The following is a 14,860-nucleotide window of genomic DNA, read 5'->3' on the forward strand; positions in this document are numbered from 1 at the left end:
AAAGGAGATATACACAGAGCAAAGTCATAAGAAGGTCTCTGATCTGACAAGCATACAAGAAGCCCCCTCCATTCAAAAAACTACAACAGCCATAAAAAGCTTAGCACATAGTTCTGTCCACTACTTGTGAAGATACTTTTTGTTTTACTTCTCACTTTTTCTCACAAAAAATGTACTCAGTAACAAAACAGTTCTGAATCAGCACATGTACCCAAACAGTGAGAAAAACGAGAAGAGTTTAGCATGATGCATCTGATTTAAAAAGTCAGCGCTGTAGCAGAAGAAACTTCAGTGTCATGCTCCATGTAGATGTGCACAAAGGGCATAGGGAGGGGAAACCTGCCTACATCTGCAGGTTGGGGATTAGAGCTGTCAGTAGCACTTTTTCTATCCCCATCTTATTAAGAGGGGAAAAATCCACAGGCAGTGCTAATGGGCCCACTGAGATTACTCTGTTTAATGCGCACATGAATTTAGTTCTGCTGGGAATCACAGCTCAAGTGAAGATGCACTAAATACAAGTAAATTCACATTGCTCCAAAATCAATCAAGTTGGAAATGAAAACCTTGCAAGGGTCAAGTGTCAGATGACACAACTTCACTCTTTAAAGTAAAATAAAAAGCCTTTGAGGTTCTGCAGTAGTAAATCTGACTTTCACTCAAAGCCTAGCATAAAGACTCACTGATGGACTCTGAGGCAGTATCTTTTCTATGATGGCCATGTACACCAGAATAAATTTAAAACCAAATACACATATTGTTAAAAAACCTACATGAAGTATTGCTTGTTTTATTCTACATTCTTTTTTTATATTTGATCTTTTATTTAAATTTTATTCTATTTCTGTTTGTTTAAAGCATTATGTAAAAAGTGTTATATAAATAAAACATTCCTGTTCTTGTTGTTATTGTCAGTTTAAACCATCCAACAGTTATGTAATGTATTTCCACAGAATCCTGCAAGGAAAAAGTTAGTTTTCTTTCTCAGTTTCCATGACAGTCCTAAACATCAATCATCACATACACTGGAGTTTTCACGTGGGCATGTATAAGAGTCATATATGCTTTGTCATGATCTCTTTGAAGCAAAAGCTCAAGTTCACCTCACTAATAGATGTGGGTAATTGAAGTGGAATTGTGTCACTCACTGAGCACATAATGGAGGTTTTTACTGCAGGGAGTCCATCAAGCCTATTAAAGTCCATCACATGAATATGTCATGCCCATCTCCTTAGAGATCTGTAGCTGTCAACATGCCATGCACTAAGCAGAAAAGCTGAGAGAATAGTGCTCTAAGAAATGCTATAGAGCCACCATACAGGACCCATGTTGTGCACCCTGAAGCTTTCCATCACCTGACTTAACCTTTATTGTGTCTGCATTCTTTACAGCTGACAGTACATTTTCTAAATAAATGGCATGAACGGCGAAGGACAAGAAAACACATTTTTATGCTCAGGCCATCATTCGCTTATTATTCAGCATTTGAAGATATTATGGTACTTTGTTTTATCTCTAGCTGAGCCTCTACTCCATTAGAGAATCTCAATCCTATATCTGTGACCTGTCAGTTTTCTTCTGCCTCACGTTCAAGTAGATTCTTTCTGATTCTTACAGGAGAAAACACAACCCTTCAGGAGACTGTGCTTCAGTACAAAAATGCTCAAGCAGGATTATCTTGCACTCATGTTCTTGTCGTCCTCAGGTGTATAAGAACACAGAGCTCAATGGCTGTTCATGTGAGGCTTAAAAGGAAGCGGCATGTTTCCGCAGTGCAGTGGAGGCTCATCATGAATGCATGGGTTGTGCAAAATAATGGCCTTCAGCGCGTCCTACAGAAACACATGAGATGCAGGAAGGAAGGAAGAGGGGGGGGGCTAGACAGAGAGAGAGGGGGAGAGAGACAGAGAGAGAGATCAAGAATGAGACTAGATCTAACATTGCCCAGATGGATGACAGTCTTATTGGGTGGGCTGGTAGAGAGACAGAGAGAGAGGGAGAGAGAGGAAGGGAAAAGGAGAGAGAAAGAGAGTGAGAGATACAAAGAATCAAGGAGAGAAGATAGGAGTGATATAATCCTCTTTTATGCCTGCTGAGCAGAGCAGGAAATTGTCAATGCAAATTAAATGATTAGTGGTGAAACATCTCCAAGAATAACCTATGCATCAAAAAGCAGGTAGCTCATCTCTTTCCATATCCTTCTCTGGTCCATGGCACCTCATCAAATGGCTGAGATTTTATCCATGAATATTCAACAACTAGGGAAGGGCAATCAAAAAAAATCCTTGTAGCAGCTCTTATTTCCAGAACTGAGAGCCTTGGTAGAGCACCAGACACATGTTCAGGCCACTTACAACATGGCACAAAATCAAAGACAAAATCACTGACCTGAACCAACCACCCAGGACAATATGGCGGATGAGTTTTATCTATACCAGAGTTGGCCACATGCCCGCCATCCCTGAGCATAGCATTGAGGAAAACTGCAAACAAAATTAGGGTAACACAAATATTGCTTTTGGAATGGTCAAATATGGTAAATAGATAGCTTCGAGGAAAAAGTGGTTCACTGTTGTATATTTTCTCCAGTATTGCTCGTACTTCGACCTTAATTTGCTATGCTGTTAAAGTTAGCAATAAAATGGACAGAATATAGACTATTTTTAGGATGTAGCATTTTTAAAGAAACACCTCAGAAAACATATCACATACAAAAGCAAAATCCACATTAAAGAGACTTTAAAAAACCATTAAAGAGATTTGAAAATAATTTATAAAGATACTAAAACACTAAGACACTCAGTGGATATTTATCAATAGTTGTGTGAAAAATACACAAATTAAACAAAACATACATATAGCCAGTTGTTCCTATGGCACCAGTGAAATGAGGAAACTGAAAAATAACTAATCTACATTATCGTCAAGCATGTTTCTTTTACAACTGCCATATTCTTTTAACTGTGCATCTTGGTTTTCAATTACAACTGTACTTTTACTGCCTTGATGGGCAGAAATGTGCTTCTACATGGTCTTTATATTAACTCATTCTCAAATTAATGTCCCATTTTAAACTCTACTCACTCTCCAATGTCTGTTTTCTTTCTGTAAATTCTTCTATTTTATTCCTTTTCATTTTGACTTATCTGTAAAGAACTTTGTAAACTGTGCTTAAGAAAGTGTGATATAAAGTTTATTATTATCAAAACTTTGGACAAAGTTCAGACACATCCTAGTGGCAGGGATTATATGCAGGATTATGTACAAGACTTGAACACTCCCAAATCTGAATGGGAGAAATTGAAGACAGTGGTGGAGAACAGCAAGGTGAAGATCCAGATGGACCTCCAGATCCAGATAGATAACAAATAGTAGCAAAGTAGCCAAACATCGCAGTAGTGACAAGATGTAGAAAACAGCAGTTGTACTAAATGTAGCAGTCCCAAGTGATGGAAACATCCAAAGAAAGGAATGTGAGAAGTTAGAAAAATGCCAGTAGGAAGAAATAGAGAAGTGCTGAAGACCAAAAGAAGAAATAGAGCGAATGTGAAAGGTTAACACCAAGGTTGTCCCAGTGGTCACAAGGTTACTTGGGGCTATAACCTCTAAGATGGAGTAGTGGTTCCAGGAATGACAGCATCAATATTAGTTCAGAAGAGCGAACTAAAAGGAACAGCATAAAAACTGTGCTGCTCCATCAAACTCCCAGGCATCTGGTAGAAGGCCTGAGTGCGAGGAAAAAAGATATGACCATGAACTGGAAGGGTGAGACTGGAAGTGTATAATTGTTAATATGTACTACAGATAAGGAATTATTGGGCCCTGTCTTCATGGTGCAGCATCATAACTTTCTGGTATCCTGGAATGTGTGCATTGACAGTTCAGCACTGCACAAGAATTGACAGGTTGGCCCATACACTTGGAAAGAAATGAGAGTGGGCAACAGGAGGTGTTTGTATATTTGTAAAAATACCAAATACCAAAAAATAACATATAACATCTAAAATTGTGCACAGCCTAAAACTAGCACAATTAATTTGATGATTCCATTAGCAGGTGCAAATAAAATGCTGGAAATATGGTGTTTAGATCTTTATGGTGTGTTCATACTTGTAGTTTGGAACCAAACAAAAACAAAAGATACATTGTTACATTTTACTCCTGGCTTGCTTAGCAGTCACATTTGCAAATTTAAAATCACACCAAATAAAATAAAACAAGTGACGTACGATGCACATATGATACAGTTTATGGGCTTAATGTACCTGTATATCACCAGACTTAAACAACTGGGTTGTGTATACCTGGTAGTTTTTTTACCATCTGGAAACACATCAAAAGATGGCAAAACAGATAAAGGAGTAAAAACAGTTCCAGAAATTCTTTCACTACATATATCAAAGAAGGTACACTGCAATGAGAAGATGATGTACATTTTTGATATCTGCACCTAACTGTAATGGAAAGCAACATTTTGTTTTCAATGCAGTTGGTTCTATCATGCCACATTTATTGTCTCATCTTATCCTAGATTTGGTTTGTATAGATGCATTTGGTGTTATTATGTTCATACTTTAAACAAACTTACATATATGACATTTAGCTAATGCTTTTATACAAAGCAACTTAGAATCATGACTGAGTACAACTTGAGCAACTGAGGGTTAAAGGCCTTGCTCAGGGGCCCAACAGAGAAAACCTAACAGCAGGGGGACTTGAACCAGCAACTTTCTGATTACAACTCAAGTACCTTAACCACTGAGCTACCACTGCCCTGCAGCACCAGCACCTGTTTAGAAACAGACCGAGACCCACCTGCTCAGGCGTTCTTGGTCTGCTTATGTGGTGTGCATCAGTGTTTGAAAGGAAGTGTTCACACTTACTCTGATGAACCACACTAACAGAGCAATCGCACCAGGGTTAATTTTAATCTAACCAAAGCTACCAAGTCTGAACACAACCTTAGACTGTATGAGATAACAATGTTAATAGTCACACTTACTATAATGTATGGCAGTAAATGGATATGATAATTAAAAATTATAGAGGTGGCATCCTTTATGGAATAGCTTAGCAGCCTCCATAACCTATGTAAGTGTAGGCTATATTCAGTGAGTCATAAACAGCTGCATCTTTACCTGATGTCTAGCAGGGGCAATGCAAGGCGAAAACTTAGTAATAGTCAATCTCATGCTCCATAATGTTTTCAGAGCAGCACAATCTAACATAACTTGGAGATGTGCAAAAGATCCACCACTTGAAGTGAATTAAAATGAATGAGATGAATAATATGATTCTCTGAGAAGATACTAATTAATCACTACATCCTCCAATTTATGTTATTTCATCAAGCACTTGTGTGCAGAGCAAATTGATCTCCCTGTGCCTATTGAACCAAAGCTGCGATTTTATATCTATGATTTTTTCCTACACTGCACTGTGTTGCCAGATCAATAAGTACACCCACTCCATACCTGTGCCAACAGGATACCAATCCTTTTTAATCAATTCTAAGAAAATCAACTGACTGGTGTTCTATGCATAGGAGGAGGTGTTGTATGAATATATTGCATAGCATATATGTATTTATACATATAATTTACTTTGAATACATACAGGTTTGCACAAATAGTATTTACAAGTACATTCACAGTATAATTGTGTATTAAAAGCATCCAATTAACAGCTGTGCTGTAAAGGTTGACTGATTAAGCACAGGGCACAGGCCTTCAGTACAATCAATCAGCAAGACTGCAAATAGTGCTGCCAGCAGTAGTGGATTACTTAAACTGACAGCAAAACGTATGGAAACCTAATACATGCAAATATAGAGCAGCTGTATCTAATAAGATGATTTCTGAATGTATAATAAGCAAGCTTAGATAACACAAACACTCTTACCCGTGACCAGGAAAGTGCAGCGTCCAGTGCCAGCCTCATTGGTGATGTCACAGGTGTAGGCACCATAGCCCTCACGGTTGAGCGCCCTGACGTGGTACTCTGTCTCATCGCGGGTGTCCAGCTGGCCCACAGTCAGCAGCCGTGTGCCCAGCTTCCACTCATACTTCAGGACACGGGATGGGTGGGCACGCAGCACCCTGCAGGTCAGTGTGAAGGCCCGGCCGAGGCCCTGCCGAATTTCCATGTATACCCGCTCCACCGCTGGTGGATCTACAAAAGAGCAGATGACACAAGGCTTCACAATCATTTCATCCATTTCGTAACAAAACCCAATATGAATTAGAAAGATGAGTCCTTGACTCTTTACATATTTAGGGAAGCATGAACTCATTGATAACAAACAAGGAAAACAATAAAGGACTGCAAGAGATCAAAAAGCAATGATGAAACCCATAGGATTTTTTAAATGATTGTGGACCTGTACACGAATGTGGGAAAGCAGTGAATGATACTATACAAACTACCAATCTGCAAAAAGACAGAGAACAATGTTTTGCAGAGAACAATGCCAAAAAGATGCTGCAGCATATGTGTAGACAGCTGTAACACCTGAATCATAAAGAGGCACAAAATGAATATTGTTGATTAATTTTGTATGTAAGCAATTTGGACAGCGAATCATATAGGGGTCAGGAGTTGAGAGACACACATACTCGTGTGTGTGCATTAGCGCATGCAAAGAGAAAGACCATGGCCCTGAGAGTCCTCACTTTGCTGAGAAATAATCTGATTCCTCAGAGGGTACTTGCGTCAGCACAGCATAAGCAGTTTTTCTGTTTAATTTGAAGAAAAGCTCAGAGGATGTGCTTCCTACTGTAGTGCACAGCACTTCTACATATGTCCACTGAGAGTTGTGTTTAAAAAGAGGTCAGTTCACAGATTCTCTAAATGGTTTTACCAAGTATGTTCTATGAAGAGTCATAGCCATCTAGGTCATTAAATTGACCAGTAGTAATAAAATTACATTGACTAGACTTGCTCTGTAATATTGAAGATATTTCCATGCTCATGCTCATGCTCATGCCTTCATGAATTTAACCAGATAAATAAATGGGAAATATTATTGTAGGTTCCTGAGTGGGAAAGGGTACATTACATCTACAAAGTTAAAAAATTGAAACTGGTGAGACAGTGGTGACTTATGATATCTTTTCTCTGTTTACAAGAATGTCAAATAAAGATGCTGCGCAAACCATAAGAAAATAGCTTAAAATAACACAACTGTGTAGCAGAATGAACTCAGCCCACACTATGCTCAGATCTTTCTTGACCTATGTCTGAACACCACCTACTTTAAATAAGGATTCTTTGCTTCATCATGGGTCCACCAGTATCTCTCATCTTAACTAACCCATACATACTTAAAATAAGGTAGTTGTATACTGAACTCTATAAGTAACCCACTCAAAGTAATAATACAGTATTTGCCATTTGAGTCCCACCATCAACTGACATACAAGCTGAGAGGTGATTAGGATTCTATGTCACCGGGTTGAGAATTATTGCACAGACAAGGAGTGCAAACATTTCAGTTCTGAAGGCATGTTGATACCCAGATCGGACCCAGGCTGCTATCAAAACAGTAACAAGGTCCAGCAGCAACATCCAACTGACAGGGAGAGGGGAGAAATAGAGCAGACGGAAAAAGATTGTTATCCACAATGTGGCTGATGCATTCAAGAAACACAGGAGGATTTTCAACAAACATCACATTCTGATTTACTTAAAAATAAGCAAGACAGTAAGAGAGAAACTCATACACTCAGAAGACCATATATCTAAACACACATGGAGCAAATTAATATGTCCAATGCAATGAGGAATGCACAGACCTTTACACTGGAGAGTGGCCCAACATGAAGGCTAAATTCTCAAGATACCTACATAAAATGGGCACTTCATCGAGAAGAACAATGCACACATTTTGGATGAGAGGGGGCAGCAACACCTCTTAAGAGCAACTTGTAATGCTATCATAACATTCTTACCCCAGCACTTTCACACCAATTCACACCTCCAAACTTCAACAACTGCCTTGAGTCCTTAAAAGGTTTTGTGACATCATGAGTGCAAATCACCCACAGTTGTTTAAATGCTGGGGAATTTCTTACCACTCAATTTAACAGATGAATGCCCTTGGATGAATGGCAAAAAGTTTTATTTTTTAATTATTCTGCATGTCTACTCAGTTTGACTTACTACTATGAGACATGGTCAGGTTTACCATCTTTCAATAACCTTTGTTCTGTAAAAGTCATTCACAGCGATAAAACAGACAATGAGTAAATTATTTTTGCAAATTTTCAAAAATGTAAAAAAGTGTATACTGTGTCAAATACTCTATATTCAGTCCAGATCTGCCTGACCTTTTCATTTTTTCAGTGCAAAAGAGGTTAACTGAATGCATATAAAGTAAAATAAAGTGTGAACTTAAAATGAAATCTTGTCTCAGCACATTTTCCAGTGCCAGTGACCCACCACAGAACCAGGACCCAAGCTTTAAAAGTCGGAGATTTGACATTTCTGCACTTAAGAACAAAAAGATAAGCAGACACACTTATGGTCAACTCCACCTAGATCTTCTATCATCATCATTTTGACCTACATTTACATTCACTTTACACATTTTTTTATTTTATAAGTGACTTCATTCAGATGTTCTATATGTAATCCACCTACCAAGTTCAGTAACATATAATAACCCTTGGGGAGTCATGGGGAAATAACCACAATGATCCTAGTCGATTGCTAAAAATACACTGAACTGCCAGTTTATTAGCTACAACCCCACCCCAATACATCATACATCACATGACTGTGGTGTGTATATAAGTCATGCAGACCAGCATTTCTAGAAGTACACTGTGCTTAAGTGAGTGATTAGAATAGGCAAAATAAGTGACCATGATACTGAACGTGAAATGAGGGTTGTTGCTAGCAGTGTCCATCTTGTAATTTTAACAAATAACCATTTCAAAGGGTTACCAAGAATGCAAAAATCATAAAACTACCAGTGACAGGTGAACATGTGTGCAAAAACAGCTGTTAGATAAGAGGAGTCAAATGAGAATGATGAGAAATGTGAAAACCAACAAATCACATCCAAAATCAACAATCTTGTGCAGAATTTCATCTCAGAATGCACCAGTTATTGAAGAGACAGTCAACGACAACAACATTAATATAATGCCATGCTGCTACAATATATCATCATGCTACTCTTCTTATCCCACTCTGCACAAGTAGGAAGATTTATCAGAAACAATGAGCCCCCACATTCCCCCAGGGAGGGAGGGGGAGCAAAGGGATGGGGAGCAAAAGGTGGTGGTGGTAGATAAGTGCTTTAAAGCAGCTGAAATCAGGACATTGGCTTGCTGGTGTAATTGAAGATGCACATCCAATAGAAAGATTTGGAAATGTAACAATTGCCTACTCCTATGCATCCCTACTGAGTAACACAAAAATGAATATGTCAGATGCTCTAGACCAGGGGTGCCCAGTATGTTGATAATGATCAACCAGTCATTTGAGATAAATCAGTCAATCATGAAGTCCATAATGGTAGATCACAAGTAATTTTAAATAACATTACTTTTACCCAAATATAAATTTTCAACACTCTTTCCTACAGATTCTCTTGGTAGGCAGGTCACTGTGATTGGCAGAAAAATAACCACTATCAAGCTGTTTTTAATTGCACTACTTTATTACTACTGCTTTTAAATATACTATAGTCTTGGCCAAAAGTTTTGAGACTAGCACAAATTTTGGTTTTCACAAAGTTTGCTGCTTCAGTTTTTATGGTGACAATTTGCATTAACTCTAGATTGTGATGCCGTGATCAGATGAATTGCAATTAATTGCAAAGTCATTCCTTCCCATGAAAATTAACCTAATCACAAAAACTACTGCATTCCAGCCACTGCATTTCAGCCTTGCCACCAAATGGCCTGCTAACATCATTTCAGTGATCTCGTTAGCTCAGGAAAAAGTGTTAACGAGAACAAGGCAGCTGATATCACTCTGTCATGCTGATTAGAAGAGCAGACAGGTTGCTTTAAAAGGGTGGTGGTGCTTGAAGTTTTCTTCTGTTAACTACAGTTACCTCCAAGGAAACACATGCAGTCATCATTGCATCGCATCAAAAGGGGTTCACAGGCAAGGACATTGCTGCTTGTAAGATGGCACCTAAATCAACCATTTATCAAATCATCAAGAACTTCAAGGAGAGAATTTCAATTGCTTCAGGGCACCCAAGAAATTCAAGCCAGCACCAGGACCATCTCCTAAAGAGGATGCAGCCATGGGATTGGGTCACCACCAGTGCAGAGCTTGTTCAGGGATGGCAGAAGGCAGGTGTGAGTGCATAAGGCTTTTGGAGGATGACTTGGTGTCAAGGGCAGCAAAGAAGCCACTTCTCTCTAAGAAAAGCATCAAGGACAGACTGACATTCTGAAGGAAGTATAGTAAAGTTATTTTCTCTGATGAAGCCCCCTTCAGACTGTTTGGGACATCTGGAGAAGAAAAGGTGATTGCTACCATGAGTCTTGTCATGCCAACAGTGAGGCATCCTGAGACCATTCATGTGTGGGGTTGCTTCTCATCCAAGGAAGTGGGTTTGCTCAAAATTGTGCCTAAGAACAATGCCATGAATAAGGAATGGTATCAAAACATCCTCCAAGAGCAACTTCACCCAATGATCCAGGAGCAATTTGGTGATGAACAATGCTTTTTTCCAGCATGACGGAGTACCATGTCACAAGGCAAAAGTGATAACCAAGTGGCTCGGTGAACAAAACATTGAAATTTTGGGTCCATGGCCAGGATACTCCCCAGATCTCAATTCCATTGAGAGCCTGTGGTCAATACTCAGAGGTTGGACAAACACAAACGGTGATCAATGCCAAGCACTGATTAGGCAAGAATGGGTTGCCATCAGTCATGATTTTGCCCAGAAGCTGATGTCTATAAGCGAATTTCAGAAGTCTTAAAGAAGGGTCAACACTGTAAATATTACATCTTTGCTTAAACTGGATGTATTTGTCAATAAAGAGTTAAAGAAATGAAATGCTTATAATTGTACTTTCACTATACCATAAGCATCTGACAAAAGGATCTAAAAAAAAGAGGCAGTAAACTGTGAAAACCAAAACTTGTCAGTCTCCAAACTTTTGGCCATGACTGTATCCTCATGCCAAAGCAGTTACCAAATAACCTTTTTATAATCTCAAATATTAACCTTAAAAACTAATTTGTGCACTTCTTTCTAGCAGAATCAATTAATATAATTGTCTCCATATTGGTCTGTCTAAAAAGACAGTCTAACAAGTTCAGTTCCTTAACAAATGAAAAACAGAACACATCAACCTCTATCTTAAACCCTTATATTGGCTCCCAGTATGTTACAGAACCAAAACCTTTGCTATTACTCATCACTAAAGAACCAATTCATCTATCAGCATTTGAGAATTTTCATCATATAGTGCATAGGTTTTGCTTGGAAAAGTAGGATTTTTATAGATACTTACAAATTAGGTATTAATATTTATTACAGGGTTCATAAATGACTTTATTGTGGTCAGTGTATTAACAAATAACAGAAGATTAGTATCCAAGTTTTATGGGTATCAAAGCACATATCCAAGCATCTCATGCTAATTTCACAATATATATTAACGAGATGGGAAAAATTAACTTCTAAATATGAATTTGAGAAATCAGTAATAGAGAACCTTGAGAGATTCTTTATTACTCCCAAATTGAAAGCCATTTAGTCAAGGTCTATAGATGAATTACTTTCCTGGAGTCACTATGAAACATCAGTGACAGTCCATTTCCATACTTTCTGGGCATGCTCAATTACACTGTCATTGAACTGTATTCAACTATTAAGGATATTTCCGGACAAACGCATGCAGTTCAGGTCTTGTTCTCTGTTTTGGTAATAATCCAAAATACGTAAATGGCAGACACAAGCTGCTAAAGATTTGCAGATGACTAAAGATTCTGTTGCTAAAGATTCTGCTAAAGATTTGGGAGCTGCTGGTATGCCTAATATATGCAAAAATAATAGCAGCAAAGAACTCCAACAAAAGCCCCATTATTTTTAAATTTTAAATGAAATTTGTGGTATGGAAAGATTTAGACATATGTTAAAGCTCCAAATGTAAAATACTGCGAGAAATACACAATGATGAACAAGATTTGTATATCACCTAAAATTAGTCTAATGTAATCAAGCACACATCCTTTTTACAATAATATAGTAACAACAAGCAATATTCCTGTTTCAGCCTTCCAGTGGGTGGTCATATCTTATTTTTCTCTCACTTGGGCCTTCTACCAGAGCCCTGAGAGTGTGAGGTACATTTTCACTGTTCAGTGTATTTTGCTATTCTGGACTCAGCTTGATATTGTTATTCCTGGAAACTTGGAGCCACACCTCTAACTTAGGGGTCACAGCCCCAAGTATCTCTATCACCACAGGGACAACTTTTGTTCTAGCTTTCTATGTTCTCTCAATTTCTTCGTTCAGTCTGGTATTTCTCTAATTTTTCACATTCCTTCCTTTGGATCTTTCCCTCACATCCTCCTATTTGGTCTTGAGGAGTATCCAGCATATATGTCTTGGTTATGTCCCTTGGTATATGCTTTTCCCCAGCATTTTGCATCCTTCTACTAGGTGCTGGACTACCTCAGGGGCATCTTTGCTCAGTCTGCATCTTGGGTCCTGTCTTGCTTCAATTGGCCTAATGTTTAGTGCTTGTACTTCTGTACTGTACTATAGTCCTGCCTTTACCAGCCATTGGTAGGACTGTCTAATGTCAGCCACCTCTGCTGTCTGTTGGTACATTCCATGGATGGACTTATCCTGCCATGGTACCTACTTCCATGGTGAACATGGAACCCCATCCATCATTATGTTTTGGGCCATTGCTTGAATATATTGATGGATGTCTCATCCCAGTCAGTGGATTTTACACTTTGTAGGCTCTTTTACCCTGCTTCCAGCTGGTGCATGGCTTTTGTACAAAATAAAATAAAATAAAATAAACGAAAACATAGCACTTTCTAAATACAGATATATAGTAAAAAACTGTACAAGAAATTGCACTATAATGCACACGGTTTCCTGGGAAACAGAAAATTTAGGATAGTGGCCCCTCACCAGCTGCATCTAGAAACATTCTCTAGAACCCTTGTGTACCACAGTGTAACAATGAACAGTTAGGAGGCAGACGCACGAGAAGAGACAGATTTATTATGGGCAAATCCAGAGTTGTAATCGTCCAGGGTCATACAGCCATCTTAAGAAACAAACAAAAGCAAACAAAAAGGAAGCAGGCTATAATAACAATACAAGTAACAAAAAGAACTAACACCAAACACTATCCAATACAAAACAGGCAGAGAAAACACATGGCTTGAAATATGAACAGCTAGAACACACTGGCTAGGAATCACACAAATAGCGGCTAGAACATAACACAGGCTAGGAATCACACAAACAGTTGCTAGGATTAACACAATGACCAGCAAAAACACAGGGAACAAGACAGGTCTTAAATACAAGTACTAATAAGCATTTAGCAAAACACAGTTGCTACAAATGAACGGTGGAGAAAACGAAACACGGAAGCAAAACAAATACATGAGGCACAGGAACCAAGACAAGAGAATGCTAGGGACTGGCCAATCATGACTTACAATTATTCAGTACTTTATGTTACCACTACATCCTCAACTACAGTACACTGCAGTTACCAGTTGCAGTTATGTAGTTAGATAAATGCACCATTTATATGTCTCAAATAGGCACAACTCAGAAAATGTTTCAACACAAAGTAATTGAGCATGTGATGGTGGAAGGCACTCGACAATTCTGCAAGAATCAGTTGGGCAAAAAGGCCCCTTGCATAATCTCAGTCATGATAAATTTGTTGCTGTCTGCCAATTTATCTTTAAGTCTGAAAAAGAGGGATAGTGGGGGAGAAGCTGAAGGAAGAGGATGGGTTGGTAGAGAGACAATCAGAGAGAGAGAGAGAGAGAGAGAGAGAGAGAGAGAGAGAGAGAGAGAGAGAGACAGCCATTATGCAGATAAAGCAAGACTTCTTTAAACAGTCTTTACTTAAATCCAAATGACAAACAAGCCCCACAATGCTAGTGTATTATAGACTGTACAATACAATGTCTCTTACAGCTGAGGTCAACAGTTCAATCTATGCACTGACTGTGCCTGGGCAATGAGGCGAGCCTGAGCCTACCAAATTTTGTCATTCTGAATTTCATGGCTGAGTTTCTCAAATTGAACTCATACAGGCTGCCATGTTGCCAGTGCATGGGGGTTTGATAGAGTAGTCATGGGGGTTATCACGCCTGTGCACTGACAGAGAGCAAGCAATATTTTGTATTTGCAAATTGATTTTCAACTATAAGGGGAAGAAACACAAGGAGGTAGTTTATTGCACTGAAATCAATTTGACTATGCATGTCAAAAGACGAAAAGGAGATTTCCTCAATGGTTAGTGATATGAATTGAAGGTTGGCCCAGAAAATAATAAAAATAATAAAAATATAAATAAAAGTACAAATAGTGCTAAAGCTCCCTTGTGAATATGTATCATTATTTAAGAAAAGATTTGAGAAGAAAAATTGAAACCTACATACACAGGCATGCAGGCATGTATGCACACATGCAAGCATGCACACATCACAAGTACACAAGCATGCATACAATTTTGGTTACCTGCTCTTCACAACAGAATTATCTTCCAATATCTGCAAGATACTGCAGTGTAATATGGAGCAATAAAAATTTTAGAGGACTTCATAAGACTGGAAAGAATCAAAGGACTTCTGAATATTTGAACCTCCATCACTCAAGCAGATAATACACAAA

At 38.5% G+C, this 14,860-nt stretch overlaps 1 protein-coding gene across 1 annotated transcript in view; it reads right to left on the bottom strand.

The window, feature by feature from the left end:
* The window catches only part of mdga2a (MAM domain containing glycosylphosphatidylinositol anchor 2a), a 132,204-nt gene that overhangs the window by 31,335 nt on the left and 86,009 nt on the right, over nucleotides 1-14,860 (bottom strand). The window contains exon 9 of the mRNA XM_027000393.3: nucleotides 5,902-6,171. Within this exon, the coding sequence (XP_026856194.2) occupies nucleotides 5,902-6,171 (270 nt within the window). The remainder of the gene's footprint in view (nucleotides 1-5,901; nucleotides 6,172-14,860) is intronic.

The sequence above is a fragment of the Electrophorus electricus genome, chromosome 10 (genome assembly GCF_041902795.1).
Source record: "Electrophorus electricus isolate QZ-2024a chromosome 10, ASM4190279v1, whole genome shotgun sequence".
Lineage (NCBI taxonomy): Eukaryota > Metazoa > Chordata > Actinopteri > Gymnotiformes > Gymnotidae > Electrophorus > Electrophorus electricus.